Source organism: Brassica napus, chromosome C3 (assembly GCF_020379485.1).
Source record: "Brassica napus cultivar Da-Ae chromosome C3, Da-Ae, whole genome shotgun sequence".
Taxonomy (NCBI): Eukaryota; Viridiplantae; Streptophyta; class Magnoliopsida; order Brassicales; family Brassicaceae; genus Brassica; species Brassica napus.
Window position 1 is genome coordinate 28,543,825 of NC_063446.1, and position 20,290 is coordinate 28,564,114.

The 20,290-nt window shown below is 37.1% G+C and overlaps 5 protein-coding genes across 5 annotated transcripts; 2 read left to right on the plus strand and 3 right to left on the minus strand.

Annotated features, from left to right (window-relative positions):
• The first annotated feature begins 436 nt into the window (after positions 1-436).
• On the plus strand, positions 437-3,739 carry LOC106358153 (two-component response regulator ARR1). Its single transcript, XM_013797904.3, has 6 exons — positions 437-875; positions 1,168-1,320; positions 1,406-1,852; positions 1,915-1,991; positions 2,200-3,210; positions 3,317-3,739. Exons 1-6 carry the CDS (start codon positions 692-694, stop codon positions 3,383-3,385), a joined length of 1,941 nt encoding a protein of 646 aa, XP_013653358.1. The 5' UTR covers positions 437-691; the 3' UTR covers positions 3,386-3,739.
• Positions 3,740-5,824: 2,085 nt separating this feature from the next.
• Positions 5,825-6,748, minus strand: LOC106358155 (GATA transcription factor 17). Its single transcript, XM_013797906.3, has 2 exons — positions 6,450-6,748; positions 5,825-6,373 (listed from the first exon to the last, which is right to left on the minus strand). Exons 1-2 carry the CDS (start codon positions 6,636-6,638, stop codon positions 6,011-6,013), a joined length of 552 nt encoding a protein of 183 aa, XP_013653360.1. The 5' UTR covers positions 6,639-6,748; the 3' UTR covers positions 5,825-6,010.
• Positions 6,749-11,385: 4,637 nt separating this feature from the next.
• LOC106358154 (dihydrolipoyl dehydrogenase 1, chloroplastic) lies at positions 11,386-14,940 on the minus strand. Its single transcript, XM_013797905.3, has 16 exons — positions 14,537-14,940; positions 14,279-14,425; positions 14,005-14,139; positions 13,827-13,932; positions 13,620-13,744; positions 13,312-13,437; positions 13,131-13,211; positions 12,968-13,030; positions 12,777-12,851; positions 12,631-12,709; positions 12,438-12,538; positions 12,232-12,345; positions 12,045-12,158; positions 11,875-11,946; positions 11,729-11,755; positions 11,386-11,621 (listed from the first exon to the last, which is right to left on the minus strand). The coding sequence occupies exons 1-16, from the start codon at positions 14,849-14,851 to the stop codon at positions 11,448-11,450; spliced, it is 1,854 nt and encodes a 617-aa protein (XP_013653359.1). The 5' UTR covers positions 14,852-14,940; the 3' UTR covers positions 11,386-11,447.
• A 566-nt stretch (positions 14,941-15,506) lies between these two features.
• On the minus strand, positions 15,507-16,602 carry LOC106358156 (bifunctional TENA-E protein). Its single transcript, XM_013797907.3, has 3 exons — positions 16,345-16,602; positions 16,053-16,270; positions 15,507-15,985 (listed from the first exon to the last, which is right to left on the minus strand). The coding sequence occupies exons 1-3, from the start codon at positions 16,483-16,485 to the stop codon at positions 15,670-15,672; spliced, it is 675 nt and encodes a 224-aa protein (XP_013653361.1). The 5' UTR covers positions 16,486-16,602; the 3' UTR covers positions 15,507-15,669.
• A 1,756-nt stretch (positions 16,603-18,358) lies between these two features.
• LOC106358159 (B3 domain-containing protein At3g17010) lies at positions 18,359-20,065 on the plus strand. The gene is made up of 4 exons (XM_013797909.3): positions 18,359-18,550; positions 18,967-19,249; positions 19,335-19,549; positions 19,654-20,065. The coding sequence occupies exons 1-4, from the start codon at positions 18,452-18,454 to the stop codon at positions 19,912-19,914; spliced, it is 858 nt and encodes a 285-aa protein (XP_013653363.1). The 5' UTR covers positions 18,359-18,451; the 3' UTR covers positions 19,915-20,065.
• Positions 20,066-20,290: the final 225 nt, after the last annotated feature.

Genomic DNA, 20,290 nt, shown 5'->3' on the forward strand with positions numbered 1-20,290 from the left:
TACTACCCCTATAATTTCGAAGAATTGGAAGCTAAACCCTTATCTTTCACTTTCTAACAAAATGACCCACGAACTGAGCTAAATTGAGAAATACCATCCATCACAAATGATTTTTTACTTAGGAAAACGTTTTGGATCAACAACATAAACAAACTTCTATAGTTCCAAACAAAATAATGAATCTATAAAAATATGAAGAAGGTTTATATATGTATGCAATAAGAAGAAAAAAATCGCTGCATCCAATAAATAAATAAAAGATTTGCAAAAACTGAGTATATAAAAGGAAACTGGATCTAAAATGAAAATAAATAAATAAATGGTATAAATGTAGAGAAATATGAAACTTGAAGGGCATGTTAGCTCCGCATTTACAAAAAAAAAAGGAAGAAGACATGTTTGTATATAAGACCACCATTTTTTGTCTATTCATCTATAAAATTTTAATAATTAGCTTTAATCTCAATCTCTCTGATTAAAATAACAGAGGCATGGAGGTGTAGGGTGAGACAAAGTCATGTCTTGTTCAACTTCCTAAGGCTCATCTCAACTCTCAACTCTCTCTCTCTACACTTTTTAATTTTCCTTTTTGAACCAAAACTTGTTTCAATCGAATCAATTTCCCTTCTTTCTTTCTTTCTTTCTGGGTATATATTCCTTTTATTCAAAAGCCTTTTACTTTCCGAGAGAGATGATGAATCCTCTTCACGGAAGAGGAGGACTCGGATCGGGCGGTGGGTCGAGTTCCGGCAAGAATCAAGGCGGTGAAGCCGTGGTGGAGATGTTCCCGTCGGGGCTTAGAGTACTAGTGGTTGACGATGACCCGACTTGTCTTATGATCTTAGAGAGGATGCTCAGGACTTGTCTTTACGAAGGTTCGAAAAATCACAAAGACAAGATCTTTAATTCGGTTCGGTTTAGTAAATTTGATGGGTTGACTAACCTAAAAATAGAAACTTTTTTTTTAAGATTCACAAATTTAGATCATGTCTGGAGTCTCTGATGTTGAGAGATCCATCTTTTTTTTTTTAAAAAGGATGCAAATCTGAGAGTCTCTCTAGCTTTTGACTTGAGTGTTTGGTTTGGTTAGTTAGTTAGTTAGGAGACTCAAAAACAGTTCTGTCTTAATTTGACTTGATGAATGAATCTCTCTCTGTGTGTTTTCAGTAACGAAATGCAACAGAGCGGAGATGGCATTGTCTCTGCTCCGGAAGAACAAACATGGATTCGATATTGTCATCAGCGATGTGCACATGCCTGACATGGACGGCTTCAAGCTCCTTGAACACGTCGGTCTTGAGATGGACTTACCTGTTATCAGTAAGTTTTTTTCTTTTTATTATTAAATCCCAATCTTTTTATACAACTGTTAAGAGTACTAACAAGGATCTTGTTTTAACTCTAGTGATGTCCGCGGATGATTCAAAGAGTGTGGTTCTAAAAGGAGTCACGCACGGCGCGGTTGACTACCTAATCAAACCTGTACGCATGGAGGCGCTCAAGAACATATGGCAGCACGTCGTGCGCAAGAGGAGGACCGAGTGGAGCGGCGTACCTACACATTCTGGGAGCGTCGAGGAGACCGGCGAGAGGCGGCAGCAGCAGCAACAGAGAGAAGCTGTTTCCAGTGGAGAGGATGGAGCTGATGACAACAACTCTTCATCTGTTAACGAAGGCAACAACAACAACTGGAGGAATAGCAGCAGCAGCAGCTCAAGGAAGCGGAAAGAAGAGGAAGGTGGGGAAGAGCAAGGTGACGAAGATGCTTCCAATCTCAAGAAACCGCGTGTTGTCTGGTCTGTTGAGTTGCATCAGCAGTTTGTTGCTGCTGTTAACCAGCTCGGCGTCGAAAGTAAGACTAAACACTAAAGCTTTGCGTTTTTGAAAGAGTCTAATTCATCTTCTATGATGCAGAGGCGGTTCCTAAAAAGATCTTGGAGCTGATGAATGTCCCTGGACTAACCCGAGAGAACGTAGCCAGCCATCTCCAGGTATATAAAACCTTATATACTGCAGAGGGCCAGATTGAGATTTTGGGGGCTATAGACGATTTAATAAAGATTTCGATAATTTTGGTGCCTAAATTTTTTTTTTTTTTTTACAAATTTTTGGGGTCTGAGGCGAATGTTTCATCAGGCTTGACGTTTATACCAGAATGACCATATATGTTCTTACCGGGCGTAAGTGTTGATTTTGCAGAAATACAGAATATATCTAAGACGGCTTGGAGGAGTGTCACAGCACCAAGGCAGTTTAAACAACTCGTTTATGACAAGTCAGGACGCGAGCTTTGGTTCTCCTCCGACGCTGAACGGGTTTGATCTTCAAGCGCTAGCTCAGCTTCCTGCTCAGAGCCTTGCACAGCTTCAAGCCGACGGTTTAGGCCGGCCTCCTGCGATGAACTCTAAGCCGGGATTGCCTGGTTCTTCCTCCATTGTGGACGAGAGAGGCATCTTCAGCTTTGACAACCCGAAAATGAACTTGCTTCACGGTGTCCAGACCTCGAGACAGCTTGCTGGCTTACAACAACATCGAATGACGATTCAACAGCAGATTGCCGCTGTCCGAGCAGGACATAGCCTTCAGAACAACGGTATGCGGATGCTGTTAGCGTCTCAGCAGCAGCAGCCATTCCCACGACCGCAACAATCATCCATAAGGCAGCCAATGTTACCGAACCGTAGTGGTTTCTCGGGAAGGAGTAGTATCCCGGAGAGCAGCAGAGTGTTACCTACTACAAGCTACACCAACCTCGCAGCTCAACAAAAACACTCGATGGCTTTTAGCAACTTCCAACAAGAACTACCTGTGAATAGCTTCCCGCTAGCGAGTGCGCCAGGCTTATCTGTTCGGAAACCACATTCTTCTTCTTACCGAGAAGAGGTTAACAGCTCGGAAGCTGGTTTTACAACACCTAGCTACGACATGTTCTCAAGCAGACAGAACGATTGGGATCTAAGGAGTATGCTTTCCCCTCCTCAAGACGCGTTCTCCAACTCCTCTTCGTCTATGTCAAGAAACAACAACACGGCGGTTGCAGCCACGGATCACAGCCGGAACCACTACCAGCAGACACCGCCGGGTATGGTCTCGCATCATCAGGTTTATCGAAACGGAGGGGGAAGTTCAGTGAAGGTGAAGTCAGAGACAATGGGGTTCCACGAGCAGTATAGTAATCAAGAAGATCTTATGAGCGCACTTCTTAAGCAGGTTTGCTTTTAAACTCTCACTCTTATAATCTGATAGCAAACGCACATCACAAGCCGCAACTTGTAGCGTTTGGAAATGAACAACATTAATTTTGGTGTTGATACAGGAAGGAATTGGACCGGTTGATACAGAGTTCGACTTCGACGCATATTCGATTGATGATATCCCGGTTTGATTGGATAAAAAGCTGATTAAACCGATCAAGGGACTACTTGGGAGTTGTATTGTATCATTACACGACCATCCATCTGCTGATAACAGTAAAACCTGGTTGAGAGGAATGTTATATGATCTGCATGAAGTTTTAAAGGCAGATTATATCAGAAGAATTGTTTTGTATTACTAATTATATTTTTTTTTTGTTTATGTTAGGAGTTTATATGTTACTCTTCTTCTTGGAGATTCTTTTGATCCTTATTTAAGTACAGAGGCTGTTTAGGGTTTGTGATATTCTAACTTTGCGATAATAAGACGTTTTCTTGTAACATGTGGTTAGAAAGAATCAAGAGCACTAAATAGTTTTTGGCTATGGCTTTAGAACTAGTTGGTGTTTTAACACTGCCCATGATGTAGCAAGCTTGGTTCGGTTCTCAAAAGGAATAAGAAAGGCCTGAGGAGGTAGAAGAAGAGGTGAAAAGGGTGGTGCAATCCATTCTGTTGCTAAAATATATAACCTCCGCAAGCGCAGGTCTTACACGGGATGATCGAGTTGTTATAGTAAAAACGACACACAGCAACTAGGTATAGCTGGTTGACTGATGTTGCAGATCAGAAGGCATTTTGTACACCACCATTTGAAAAATCGATTTCGACTTGCTTGAATCCATCGATTGTGGTAGACGTGGGCGTTCGGGTACCCGTTAGCGTTCAGATCGGGTTTTTCGAATTTCGGTTCTTTTTGATAACATCTCTTAAGTCTCATTCTAGTAAATTTGCAAGTACGGATCGGGTTCAGATATAACACATCGGGTTTGGATCGGTTTTGTAACACATCATAGATCCCATAAAGTAACCATATATCATTCGGATTCGGGTTATATCGGATCGGTTCGGATATACCCGAAATGAAATCTAAAATTTAAAAAACAAAACATAAGAAATACTATATACTTATTTATATATAATTAAGTATTTAAATTAGTTATTTAAATTTTAAATACTTATTGTTAGATACCATATAAAAATATATATGAAATTGAATATTTGAAGTATATATTCATGTTTCATATAATTACATTGTATATTAGTTTAGACATTCGGACCGGTTTCTTCGGATATCTTTTCGGATTTTTTGTTTTTTTTGGGTTCGGTTAATAACACTTCGGGTTCGGATATGTTTTGTACCACCTTACGAGATCCATTCGGGTATTTTTTACATTTCGGACCGGGTACGGGTCAGGTTTTTCGGTTCGGGTTTGGTTCGGATTTCGGATTATGGATTTTATGTCCATGCCTAGACTGTGGCAAGATCTTTCGGTTTCTGCAGCGGTGAGTGACAGGGAGGGAGGTCTATCATGTGTCGCCTCTCTCGCACAGCTTATGACATTAGAGAAGTCAACTCCTCCTCCTCAGTATTTTTTACCTTGTGAGGGTCATTGATGCATTCAAACATCTACAAAAGGGAAAAGATAGTAAATAAACTCAAACCAGACAATTTTGTATTTCAACCACTATGTCCTAGACTATATTTGCAAATTGATTTTGCCATATGTGCTCTTTACAATCAATTTCACAAAACAAATATAACATAACTATTGAAATTGATGACATGGCTACTGAAATTGATGACATGACTTCCGAAAAAATATGACATGGATAATTTAATTTAATGTTGATTTATATTTTTGACAAAGTTATTAGAATATGGTAATAATTCATATATTACATTTAATATTGATATTTCTTTTTGGTAAACTTTTTTTAAATATGGTAATAGTTCACACATCATCTATAAAATAAATATATTCATATATAACATTTCAAATTTCAAAATATTATTATTTTTGTATAATTACACAATTTGTATTACTAAAACTTTCAATTTTTTTTACAATTTTAAAAAATTTAAATATCTAATCGTAAGATATTAGTTTTTTATATATTTACAAATTTTATAAATATACAAAATAATAATATTGATATTTCTTTTTGGTAAACTTTTTTAAATATGATAATAGCTCATACAACATCTATAAAATAAATATATTCATATATAACATCTCAAATTTTGAAATACTATTATTTTGTATAATTATATAATTTACATTATTAAAGTTTTCAAAAATTTCTACAATTTTTTTTAAATTTAAATATATAATTGTAAGATCATTAGTTTCTTATATATCTATATATTAAATATTAGTAAAAAAATAGTAAAATCTATAATATTTAATAAAATTTATTTTAAAATATAAGTTAGATTTTAAAAAAAATTTAAACACCTAGTAATTCTGAAAAAATTCAACTCAAATGAGCTGGGGACGCAATTGGACCAAAACAAAATAAAAGTGGAGTGATGGAGACAAGACTAACTAAAACCACAGAGAAATGAGTCCACGCGCATCAAAAAGCGAGTGAGAATCACTACCGACTCTCAATAATGGCAATGAAAGGATTTAAAATTCAAAACACCTTTCAGTTAATTAAAAATTTGAACTGCTTTCAACATTAGTGGGAACCAAAAAGACGACATCACTAACTATTACACATACTACTTATCTCTCGCTACCTAGTTAAATTAATTAATCAGACTCTTCATTGATTATTCCAAAAAAAAAAAAAGAAGCTTTTTCTACTTGGTTTATGAAAAAACAGAGCCACAAGAGAGCGCCATGAGAAGCACGGCGGCTCTTTCTTCCTCGCCGAGTTTCTTCCATAGCCTCTTCTTCTCAACCGCCGATCGCTTCATCACCGGAACTTTGAACCCCAAATCCAAATACTTACTCACTCCTTCGCTGCTGCTACTATTACTAGCACGCTTGCTGCTGCTGGAATCATCACCACCTTTGTTGGTCTTCTTCTTAGCGTCTCTATGATCATCAAAGCTTAGATCACTATCACTGCTGCTATTGCTTTTTCTGTTTCTCTTCTTCTCCTCTGGTTTGATTCCAAGAGCCGCTTGCCTCTTCTTCCTGCTCTTGATCCCACAAGCATTGCACAGCGACTGCATAGCGCACAAAACAGATTCAGATTAGGACAGTGAACGTGATACATAAGATCGAAGTTGAAATAAGACTCACCTTAGGACCAGCAGGGCCACCGCGCCAGAGAGGAGTTCGGAGTGTTCCGCAATCAACGCAAGTTCTCTTCGTCTCGCCACTACTTCCACCGCCGCCGCTTCCACTGCTACTGCAGTTCTCGTTGTCAACATCTGATAACTCTCCGGCAGAATCCACCTTTGATTTTGATTCTACTGATCCCTCGGACATCTTTAAAGACGGTGATCGTAGCTTAGCAAGTTTGATGATAAGGAAAAGAGAGAGAGAGAGAGAGACGGCGAGTGGTGAGGGAGGGATAAAACAAACGGATAGGTGTTTTATAGTTAGGGAGGAAGGCGGGGGCGGAAACCCTAGTATTTCGGTGGTAATAATTTACTTAAATACCCTCGCGCGGGAGTTTTTATTACATCGGACCCAACCGACAGAACTTTCCGTAATCTGAATGAAAGAAAAAGACGAGGGAAGATCAAATTTAATTTGTTCTCTTCAACCGCCGCAATTCGAATAAATAAGTGGCGCCCAATTTTTGCGACTTGATAAAATAATTTTATACTTTTTTTTTTGTTTTCAAAATATAAATATCTTTCTTTTAGAAAACTGTATGCATTTTAACGAGAACCGCGATTTAATATGATAGATAATCTGAACTTTAAAGAAACTAGGGGGTATTAGTTTAATTTTAGTATTGTATATTTTAAAAACGAACAAATATGACATACACTGAAACTTGTTATAGAATTATAAACATAAATGCAAATTTAAAACTATTTGAAATAATTTGTTGTGTTTTATTGGAGTTTTATGTAGGATATTAGTAAGATTAATAAAAAGTTAACTAAATTATAAGTTAAGATCTATATATATTCTTTATTTATTTTTATGTAAAACAATTGTAAAGCTTATAATTAGTACTGTATAAATTTTGATTGGTTTTAAAATTATTAAGTTTCATTTTTGTACTTGTCTTTAAAAGAAAGTACTACCGACTTGTATACCGGTTCTTTATTTGTTGTCATCAATTTATCTTTTTAACCAAAATAATTTTGTCAATCTTTTTAACCAAAATTTAAATTTAACATTTATTGTTGCTATTTAATTTCTGTGTTTTTTTAAGTTTGTTTGTGATGGAAAGAAATTTTTGCTTCATGATTTAAAATATTTTTAGTTGTAAATTTATAGAAGGTTTACTTTCTTACCGTTGTTGATGTAATATTAATTTTACAGTTTTTTATTTTAATTATTTAATTAATCAGATTTTTTGGAAATAATTTTGAATATTAATACTATTATTTGATGTTCTAGCTTTTCTTTTGTTTGTTGGGTAGTGTTTGTGTGCTAGGTCATCCCTTTATGCAAGGCTGAGATACTTGATCAAACATGGTCTTGAATGACTTTTCGAAAACAGGTATGAGTGAAGACTTCAAACCCAACTTAAAAGCTTTATGAAATTTATAAATGGTAGATATATACAAAAATTATCATTGTCTGAGGCCTGGAGTTAGGTTTTTAATCAAAAATTCTGAAGAACTCTTAACTTAAATCTGATTAAACACATTGCATAGACGTTTTGTGTGTTTCTGAAAATAATTTATATACAAAAACGGTTTAAGAATTCTAACTCCTACGGTTTGATCCTACCCTACAATATGAGTTGCAAACCTACGAACTGCATTATTATTATTCTCATTTTTGTCTCACTTCTTCTTTTGTGTTTCATGACTTTTTTTTAGGTTCCATGACCTTTGTCTATGATGCTTTGATACTATTGTGTACATATTCAATATTAAATTTTACTTTAGTTATACACATTCTAAGTTATTATCCAGGCTACACATGTTTATATTAATAATTTGTTTTATATTTATAATAATTTTAAAATTATCAAAATAGAAGATTGTTTTTAAAATTGTAACCTTTTAATTAACTACCATTTTCTATTTTTGGATTTATATATACATAAAATATGTTTTAAATGTACTTTTCATATGTAATACATTTTATGTAGATATTTTTTGTATATGTAATCTTATGATATAATATTTTATAATCACATTTAATATGAGTAACATATACTAATTATTGAATAAAATTAAATTGCATCTTTTCCCCAAAAAAAATCACTGTTTAAATAAAATACGTTCTATAAATATTGAATAATTTGAACACTAATTGTTTTTGTTAAAGGATATTATTATTAGCATATTGTTTACAGATCCATAATCTTAAAATATGACTGCTGCTACTGCTGTTTAGAAGGACTATGCTTTTGATTTCGAATTGCCTAATTCTTGATTCATTGGTTATAACAAATTTGGTTTAGTGTCATAAACTTTTGAGAGTTCCAAAGATGCTTCTTAAATCTTTACTGCAACATTTACTTTTACATGAAAGCTTCCACATTTGGTTAACATATTTGAACATAGTATAATGTATACCAGCGTGTAATATCCTTTTCTCTCTTCTTCACCCAACGCACAAACCAGAAGGGGAGAGCGGCCAGGGCGTTGCCAATATTTTCTTTGGCCTATGGAGGCAAAGTGTTGATACTAACCTCTAATATGAGGGGGAGGGGGGGGGGGGGGGGAGGGGGCAAATAAATCTAAAGGTCTCTTAAATGTAAGAGGTGAAAGGTTTGTTGTTTGAGGGTTTTGTCATGAAACCAATTGGGAGGACCGGAGAAAGGCATTTTTATGGGAGAGAAAAAAAACTGTAAGCCTCTCTTGATCTGAGAGAGAGTAAGTTTCTAGCTACACTCCTTCCTCCACTTCAGAAAGAAATAATGATGTGTTCTTGACACTGAAACCAATTGTTTGTTCTTGGTTACCATTTGCTTCTATGTCCTCATTCAGAAACGTTACTTGAAACTGTTTTAGACTGTTTCCATCAAAGTCAGCTTGAATCCACAGATCATTAATGTCTTTTGTCATGAGTCCATTGTGATAGAAACCTATGTCCATCAATGTCCGTCAAATCGAGTTGTATTAGGGAAGAGAAGCAAATTAGGATAGAGAAACTTACGTGAACACTCTCAGATGAATGAGAAGGTCCATAAATTGGGTCACCATCATTGTCGTTATTTTCAGAAAGGCAAAAGCATCCTCAGCGGTTAGTGAAGCTCTTCTCAATAGATACTGCAAAGCAAAATCGTCACATGTTAATGGAGGTAGACGATAAAACTGTCCCATAAAAGCTTTACACAAATAATTCTGATGCAAGAAACATTCTTCTACATAAGAGAAACTTGAAGAGATCTGCCATAAACATGCCTTACTCCAACTTGTTTGTAGAAACTTTCTATACCGATTTGGATTTAGAAGCAATATGAAATCAACAGCGCATGTTACCCCAGTGATTCATGTGGCATACCCACTGTGAAGCCAAAATGACAAAAAAAAATACAGCATACCCAAAGTTTTATCATAATAAAGAAAAACAGTGACCTTGTACGCTTTTGAATCTCTGTACTGATGAGCAGTGTCGTAAGGACAAAGCCTTGTGGTTTGAGAAACTGGTAGACAGGCCCTCGCTTACTGTTCAATCTCTGCCACAAAAGTAGAAAAAAAACTGAGCAGTAAAAAAAACTAGTATCTTCGTTCTTTAGATGTAACACATGAAAATTCCTAAAACCTAGACTTGGTGGTGGTTACTAGCAAAGTATATTATGCACTTGGACTGAGATTGACGTCCTTCTGATATGTTCAGCATACTGGAGAATCTAACAAAACTGTTAAAAAAAATTCTTGTTCAGAAAGATTCAAATCATCAACAGTGATAGTGAAGGGATTGATATAACAAAGATTTAGAGATTGAAACATTGTACATGCTGCAATCTCTTACCAGTTACCATAGACAGTGTTGAATCATAATGAAAGAGAAAATGAGTGTTGATGATTAAAACTTGTTGATGAGCATCGTACTGTAAGGAAGAACTGATTTTACGTGTAGCAACAGCACGGCTCAGTCTAAAGTACTCCTTATGTACAGCCGTGGGAAAACCTAATTGCCAATCAGAAGAAGAGAAGGAAACACACATTGATCCATCTGTTGATTGAAGAATTGAAGAATGAAGCTAGAAAGAACATGAAGCAGCTTCACAAAAATTGAAAGACACTAATATCACAAAATGAGCAAAATTATCGGGTTAGAACATGATTTCATACTTGATCATATATAAGAAGAAGCTCCAGACCAATAACGAAACTACCTTTAGTTGTGGTCCTCGGTTGCCAGAAGTTGATCAACCAAAACCGTAGCTCCGAGTGTCTTTGGACATGAGCAACATCATTTTAGAGCAGAGATGTAGGGGCTTTGCAGGTAGGGGCTTTGCCGGTTGATTTCCTCATTCTGTCATCGTTTTCTCTGAAAATTTAGTTAGCTTGAATAAGGTGAAGGGGAGAAGCAAAGAAGAAGGGAGATATATAATTGTGGAGCTGATGGAAAGGGAACAGATTCATGTCGTTTGTTTGGGTTATGATAAGCACATGAACTTTATGAGACTTAAATGTGGAGGCGAAAGAGAATCGGAAGTGGTGTAACGGCGTGCTTTGGAGGAAGACGAAACGGAGAGGTCCAAGTCAATTTTGTGTTGTGTGAATGAACAAATGACGTGGCAAAAAAAACCCATCCCATTGGATGATTTTAATTGCCGACGTGGAGGGTCTCTCTGTTGCTCGTATCGAGCTTTTACTTATTGTTTGATTATTGTATTTATTAATTTAATATTATTTACAAGAATGAGTCATAAAACAATATATTTTTCATCAAATTGTAATTCATCAAAACATATAAATATTTATCTTTTATAAAACAATATATTTTTTCTTGTTTTATGCCAAAACTTCCCTTCAATTTTTTTTTTTAAATAACACATAAATTATAAATATAGTTATTCATTTCCTTTTTTCTGTTCTGCTAACTTTTAATTTCTCCTCGATTACTTACTTATTGAAATCCGATGTATCCAAACTAAATAATAGCTTCCACAAACAAACAAAAGCACAATGTCCATATTCGAAACTACTAAACAAATACACGTGAAACCAGAAACATGACTCGAGCATAAATATCCTCAACGAAAGAAGACATGCTTGTAGATCTAACGATTAAGTCTTTACTCAATGAAGGTTGTTTCTCATTATCACTAGGCCCTCTTGGATCATCCTCGTTCATGTTTAGCTTTATCTTCGCATCTCCCTAAAGTACAACCACAAATTTTCTTTCTTCAACAAAAACCCTTTTCAGTTTCCCCTCCAATAAGTTTTTTTTTTTGGTTTCTTTCATACAGCAACTTTTTCACTTACTGTCTTTGTTGTTGCGTGACCTTCAACCTGAAAATTGAACTTAAAAGTGTTAGACTCTTTGCTTTTAACCATGTGATAAAAAGGGTCTCAGATCAATATGAGTGTGTGTGTGTTTTGGATAAAGTTCTTAGAATCTTTTGCTTTACCTTGGCTGCTTTGAACAGTTCGTCTAGAACTTCAGACAATGTTGGATGCGCATGAACTGCCAATTTTATGTCCTGCAGAGTCACCAGTAACCATGCAGGGATCAAGAACTAGATACAAAGTGGATGTAAACAAACATGTAATCAAGAACTAGAGTATTGAAGGATCCTACCTGAATGCGTGTTCCTAGAGCAATGGCATTGGATGCTTCATGGATAAGGTCAGCAGCATGCAGCCCAAAGATATGAACTCCTAGAATCTCACCGTTGTCAGGTCGGTATATCATCTGCAATAATGAACACAATGAGATCTCTTTCTTCTTTCATTAACCATAAACTATCAACATCTTCTTATCTTACCTTGGCTATTCCTTCTCCTTCATTTTCAGCTAGGGCCTTTGTGTTAGCCTTGAAACTTGTCTTGGCAACACTAACTTTAAATCCTTCCTTCTCGCCTTTCTCTCTCGCTTGTGGCTAGAAATCACAGAAATTATCTTACATTAAGCTTATTGGTTATTTCATTTTTTATTTCTGACTATCTTCAGTGCAAAATGATCTTGAATTACCTCTGTCAATCCCACCATGCTGATTTCAGGATGAGTAAAGCAAGCAGCGGGAATGCTTAGATGATTAAGCACATGATCTCTACCAGTGACTTGCTCAACCACTAGCCACAGAGTAAGAGCGAGCACAGAGTTTAAAAAACAAAATACTATTCACAGCATTTATAGTTGAATAGGCTTTTGATAAACCATTTACCAGAGATTCCTTGAGCACTGGCTGCATGTGCAAGCATCAGTTTACCATTGGCATCACCGATGCAGTACAAGTTGGGAACCTATGAAGCAGAAATGAATTTAGCATATAGAATGAATTGCGCTGGTAAAAATGTAAATAAAACTTACCAGTTTCCCATTTCCATCGATCACACGCATTCGCTCATCAACAGGTATGAAACCTCTCTGCGTCACAACATTGACCTGTGTTGAAAGGACAGCTGCAGCGTTATCTTTTTGTAGACCAAATGAACTCGCAGTTAACAAAAATGATGATACATCATAATAGAGGGGGTGTGTGATTTAGTGTCATCTCATACATTTTCCAAGCCAAGGCCATTGGTGAATGGAGCTCTTCCAGTAGCAATAAGAGCAGCATCTACCTGGAGACATAAGAAACCAACAGAGATAAACCAAATGGGTGAATATATTCTCTTTGTGAGACATCGGATCTCCCTTAGCTTTTATATGACATTGTGTTACCTCCAATGTGTCCTTATGTTCTTTTGTTTTGGCATCAATAAGCTCAATCATAACTGGTTTCCCATCCTTAGCGGGAGTTATCTGTATAAGAATAAATTTGAATATGGAAGATGAATACATATAGACACATTGGATAGAGAAAGAAACAAAATATTTAGAAATCATGATTTAACATGCTCACTTTGCTAGCAAAGACACCAGTATGATAGTCAATCTTTCTAGGATTTATCAAAACCCTCTGAGCTAGCTTACTGATCTCAGGATCAAATCCTGGCATTAGCTGATCCAGTGCTTCTATAAAAGTTACCTGCAACAACAGATGTCCTGGTTTTGGTTAGTAACTATTGTTGCAAGGTAGATCAAACCTAAAGAAACCAAAATTAGGAATGGCACACTCTAAATGAAGATCAACAAGCCAATCAATTAGTTTATAAATCCCCTTTAAATGCTATTTTTCACATTAGCAAGCTCAATACAAAATAATGTTACCTCACTTCCAAGTGCTGTGTAAACATCACTGAACTCAAGACCAATGTAACCACTTCCTACAATTGCAATCCAATCAGGTACAGACTCCAACTTCAAGGCATGGTCACTGGTGATTACAGTCTTTCCTGCAGCACCAGATATAACATAACATGATTTCAAGCATGCTTGCACAAACTGGAGAGATTAACAACGAAACAAGGAATGTACCATCAACTTCAATTCCTTTAGGGACAAAAGGCACAGATCCAGTGGCAATGATTATATTTTTGGCAGTGATAATATTGTCCTTCCCATATTTAACCTTTTGTGGGCCCTGCAGGAATACAAAACTTCAAAAGAGTTAGGATACAAAGCAAGAGTATCCAGTCTACTTAGTCAAACTGACCAGAACACTGCCGAATCCTGTCAAAATGTCAACACCAAGTGCCTTCATTGAATTGGTCAGGTTGTTTCTAATTTTGGTAGCCAGGTTATTAGCATGGTCTGCCACACCCTGACGATCATACCCAGCAGCTGAAACCTGGGGGGAACCAAAAACCATAAGATTGTGAAGACCAGAAGCCCTAGTTTCTAAATTAACAAGATCATCTCCAATCATTTAAGACAAAACTAACAACTTTATACAAGAAATGAAACAGTGTGAACCAGTAGGAGTATACCTGAAGACCAAAGGACTTCATGTGATGTTCGTTCTGAAGCTCTCGCATTCTACCACTAACAGCAAGAAGAGCTTTGGAAGGGACACAGCCTCTGTTAACGCAAGTCCCTCCAACAACATCTCCTTCAATGATCGCAGTTTTGAGTCCCTAACAAGACAATACAATGGATCCATTCAATAAAAGTAAAGAAACAGAGTAACTCATCTCTGTTCTTATTACAGAAGCAAATGTAAGAGATTATTAGCAAAGTCAAGTCACCTTTTCAACGGCGTGTAAGGCAGCTCCATGGCCGCCAACACCAGCTCCGATAATGATCAGATCGTAGTCGAAACTCTTGGGCGGAGCACCATTAGTCGTGGCGGCAGCGGAGACTTGGAATCTAGTGCTTCGGATGCGAACTCGGTCGCTGCGAAGAGTCAGATGATTCGAAGGCGAGGAGCAAAACGCCTCACGTCGGAGTCCGCAGAACTGGAGACTCCTCGGCGTTGAGAAGATGGAACCGGTTGATCCGAGCACGCGGTTGGATCTGGTAAGCGACGTCTGGGAGAAGGGAAGAGCGATGGCTGATTGCATTGTGAGAAAGAGAGATCGATCCGGAGAGAGAGAGAGAGTTGATGACAATTTGACAAACACAGCGGAGAGAGAGAGAGGCGATGTCAGTGTAAAATATAAAACGGGGGCGGAGATATCAAGGCGGGTTTGTTTAACCACTTCTTATTTCAAATATTGTTTAATTAATTTAAGGCCCATTAGGCTCTATTATGGGCCGCATAGCTTTCATTAGTTTCTCACGATTATGAACTGTCCTTGATTGTTCTTGCATGATAGATGCCTATTCCCACTTTAGCCTTTAGGAGTGACACTGAGTTTGAGATCATAGGAGAATTCAGCTGCATGTAGATTATAATAATTGATTTTAGAATGTGGTAAGGTAAGTTTTGGTGTCTTAAAACCATAGTCTTTAAACCATGATTAACCCAGTTTCGGCTAAGAAAATCTAAACCATGTATGATTTAGCTGTTACATGACTAGTGGGGCGACAGGTCGATCATCAGAGACTTTATAATCAGTCCTTAGGCCGTTGAAGGAAAATACAATCATGGGCCTTTGGGGGCGATAGTATTGTAAAGGTTATTCTGAACATGGTTCGATGCTGACAGTGCGTTATGGCTCTAAACAGACGATGCTGCATCTCTATCGTCGCTTTAAACCTTTAAACAAATGAATATGAGGGACAAGTTCTTTTGAACAAATGCATCTAAATAGTGTTACATAATGAGAAGATCATATGGTACAAAAGAGGCAAAAACAGAGTTTCTCGAAATCACAATCACACACATTAGGAAAAAAAAAAAAACATAGCAAATGAGAAATCTGAATCAAAGCATTACCTACTGTCCACCACGGCTCATCTCCCAGAAGGCGACCTCGTGTTCAAGAACACGTACCAGAACATTTTCAGCTTCAACAAAAGCGTCCCGGGAGGCATTCTCCAGACAACGTTCAGCGATGTTCTTCACAGACAAACAGTACTGTCTAAACCCGTCGTTACCCCACCGATTGCAAGCTCCGATAAGCTCCGCCGGAGTTTTGTTCCCATCCCCCAAACAGTGAGCAAAGCTCTCTTGATACACCGCTTCAATCGCCCAGAAAGCCGTCATTACCACCGAATACTCCACCTCACTACTCATCAGAGCTTCAAGAAACCTTGAACAAACCACAAAAACGTCTCATCGAGAATCTCTCAAAATTAAGAACTAACTAAATCGAATACCTGCTATACTCTTGATTAGCCTTTTGAGCCACAACGGTCGAGAAATCAACGCCCCATTTCGACCCTTCACTTTTAAACCACTCGATCTCATCATTCAACGAAGCTAAACCACCAAGCACGACCTCCATGTCGGAAGTCTCGCCGGATTCTTTGCCGGCTCTGATCAGAACATTCGCCACAAACGGCACGAACCCCCTCACGAAGAGGTAATCTTGACCCTGCCACCAAAAACGAAGCCGTTTTAAACTCACCGAGTGATTAATCTTTGTTTTCATCGGTAATTCAACAGTACCAGCCAAGTTTTGAAGGAGGAGAGATCAACGGATCCGTCGCGGATGGAGACGACGAAGTCATGACGTGTAGCTGCCGCGTATAATGAACGGTGCTTATCAATCCACGTGTCGATCACGCCTTTCTTCTCCGATTTCTCCATTGAAGTTGCTGCTTCTCTCGAGATTCGTCACCGATCATCCTGTCCCCGCCAACGTTGACTCTTTACTCTGTAGCGTACATGTCTTATTGGGCTTTAAAGTAATAGACCAAGGCCCGGTTAGATCCAACTATATAACGGCAGTTAAGTAAAAAAGACACGACAGAAGAGCGCTAGTGACGTGGCAATTTCTGAACCTTGATTCTGTCACCGTTAGATCTACGGCAGTAAAGACACGACCGAAGAGCGTTGCTTCGTGGCAATTTTTAAGATGCATTGCTGTCTGAAAGAGTGATGACGTGGAACTGTTTTTTTCTAATTATTCTCAGTTGTCTTTCTCACCCTAATGAACTCAGGGCCTGTTTATTAGGAGACAAGCGGTGCTATCTTTCCGGGCCCAAACCCATGTTCCCTCGTATAATACTAATTAAGGGATCCAATTTTTTTATAATATATATTTTTATATATAAAAAATTATAAATATAATAAATATAAGTGAAAAGGGTCCAAATTATTTGATATGTATATAGTTTTATTTTCATTACAAAATATTACTGATTAAATTTTAAAAACATTTTAAATATTATCTACATATAAATTTTAGAGGGTAAAAAAAAATATTTTTCGCCCTAGGTCCCGTAACAGTGTTGAGCCGGCACTGAATGAACTATATAAGAATTTGACTAGATGTTTATGTTGATTTGGTGTAGCGTCGTCTTTATAAGCCATATGAATAGCTGATGTGGTTCATCTTCAGTTTTGGAAGAAACTTGTAGTAATAACGCAGATTCGTAATTATAGCTGATTAACATTGTTGATATGCATACCAAACTAGACGGTAAAAAAGAAGAAGATCAAAGCTGATCGATGAACGTGCGAAAATTCAATGCTGCTAATGGTGTTTGGTATATAAATATGATTAAAGTGCATAAAATAGATTTGATTATAGCTTGTGGCCAAGTTAACAACAATATTGTATTTTGGATTTAAATATTGACTTTCTTACTAGAAGTTGAAATAGAGTATACAATATTTTTTTTGATAACTGAGTGTCTTGGCTCCACTTTGGTGGTTCGGATTAGAGACCGAAGCGAACAAAGACGCTGCCAGGACATCACCATATGGCTCACCGTGAACGGTTTTTGGTTTCGGGCGCTGGGGGATCCGCACGTAAAATCTCCAGTGGCCGGTTTCGAACCCAGGTGGCGAAACTTACAGCCGTGAGCCATTTACTACCAGAGATAGAAGTCCCGGTTCAATATGTTTATAACTATCTGTTTTTGTCATTTTGATATCAACACTGTACATTATCTCTAAAGTGTTTGCTTTATTGAGTTTCAGAATTTTTAAGTCTACGTATAATTCAAGGTCAAGAGAATGCATGCATGTGTCGTGCGGTCTATATATGTGTTTGTTTTCTTTTCTATTTTTCTGGTGTGTGATCAAGAGGGTGATCTCATCTTTGTACCATAGTTTTTACTTTTTACTTTACAGTTTCTAAAGAAAAAGTTTCCTAGTCTGACTGTCTTGGAAATCGAAACGTTAAAAAAGTTACTGAATATATAATCATGTTCAAATTTAATAATGAAAAGTGAGCTGAAACTTTTTTAGTTGATCATAAACAAAATAGTACTATTAAATAGTAATATAATTTTAATTGTTAGGGATTGTAATTAAAACAAAACGTAAAAACGGTAAGTTTGAAGTGTGTCTTTTGCCACATAAGGGATTTTCAGGTACTCAGTATTTTTGACAGCTCTTTTATGTTTTAGTTTTACCATAGAAAGACAAAATTCAACGGAAGTAATCACTTTGACTATGACCCTTTGTTTCGAAAATAATGAAAAAGGGTAAAAAAAAATAATTTGAAAAGGAATAACTAGACATGCTTCTTATCTCACTTACATAACCAGAGAGAGAGATCCATAGAAACTGGGAGAGATAGAAGAGGAAGTGTTGAAGGAGAGAGATGGAGTGGAACCGTGGTTTTGGTCGGGTTAAGGAAGAAAGAAAGAGCTTGAGCTTCTTCAAGATATTTTACAGTGCAGATTTATCATCTGAATCCATGGTAACTCTCCTCTAAACCTCCTCTTGTCATTAGCTTTGTGATTTTCTTGATAATGACTGTTTCAAAAGCAGAGTTTTTTTCTTTTATGTGTTTAGTATTTTTGAAGTTAAAGATTCAGTCTTGTGGGTGGTGTCTTTGAAACTGTTGGATCTCTCAGTCTCTTTAGCTTGCTCTGTCTCGTTTAGAAAGTGACCTCTTAGTTTGTTTGTTCACTCATTACTTTAGGTTTCAAGTTAATGTTGCTCTTTGTCTGTATCTTCATGCTCAGATCTTTCTTCTCTGCTTTTCTAGATTTGTTTTGTGATAAGACCAACTTGAGGATTGAAAGGTTGAAACTTTAGTCTTCAAGTCTTTGATGTAACTTACCAAGAACGTTAACTGTTTTTGACATTCTTTTCATTGCATGTTGAAACCAGAGAGGGATTCCTTACGACTTCATGAAGAACGTCTCTAAGGAAGACTTCTCCTGCAAGATGGTGATAAGAACAAAATGGGGAAGGTCATGGGAAGTAGACATCTCCATGAACCCTAGGTTCTACTACATGGAGAAGTCCGGATGGAACCAGTTTGTGAGCGACAATGCTTTGGGATCAAACGAGTTTGTGACCTTCACTCACAGCGGTTTAATGTGCTTCAATGTTAACATCTATAGGGAGAGTGGCAAGGAGATTGTTTTACCCCACGCAACGACTCCATTTAGTAAGCTCTCGTTTTAACTATTTGTTGAAACAGATGAGATTATGAAAGAAGAAACCAACTCTTTACTTTGATGATTGCAAAACAGGTGGGATCAAGAATGAAGAAGGTGAGAGAAGCTACAAAGATGTCAAGAAGGAAGATGAGTCCATGGGAGGAGTTGGTCATGTGGAGATTGGTGAATCATCGAGAGGAGCTGCGCTTAGAAAGAAGAAAGCTGAGAAGCACAAGAGGAGAAAGAAAGTGAAGTATGGTGTTCCAAGATTCAAAATCACCATAACCAAATCATACCTCAAGTCACTGGTAAGATTAATACCAAACACTCAACAGCCATACTACACAAAGTCTCTATATTGGTTGATTATATGATAATCTCTGTTTGTTGTTGTTGTTGTTTTCTTTACCAGCCAATCCCAACGTTTTTTGATAAGTACCTCAAGAGTGAGTCTAAGGTGTACAAGATACATCACTCGGAAGGAGATGGTTCATGGGAGGTGCTTTCCTTGGTTCATCAGGCTCATATAGTGTTATCACGTGGATGGATTAAACTGGCACGAGAGTACCCGTTAGCAGTTGGTGACAGGTGTACATTCCACCTCGTTAAACCTACTGAGTTTGTCCTCACCTCCAAAAAGGCCAAGGCCATAGAGATCTCTATCAGCGATTGATGAATGAATGTTTTACCGTCTTTGCAGCTTTCTTATATCTATGGAGACAATATGATCATATTATGTGTTGTGTTTGTATTTTTTACATTCCCAGACTGCAAGTTGCTTTTATCTGCTTATGAAGTTAGTCTTGAGACTTTAACTTGCTTGATATGTTTATGAGTTTAGGATCAATGATCAAAGTAGGTAGTAAAAAGTAAAAACCATTGACATGGTTCCTAACACTTCCCATTATCATCCCTGCAAAGTAAAGATTGTTCCATACTTATCAATACGTGTAATCTGTTTCAACTTCAAACCAAGTTTGAGATGTTGAGAAACATATGTAGAAAGAGGAAAAAAACTTTACCTCTTAAGGCCACCAAGGCCTCGGTGA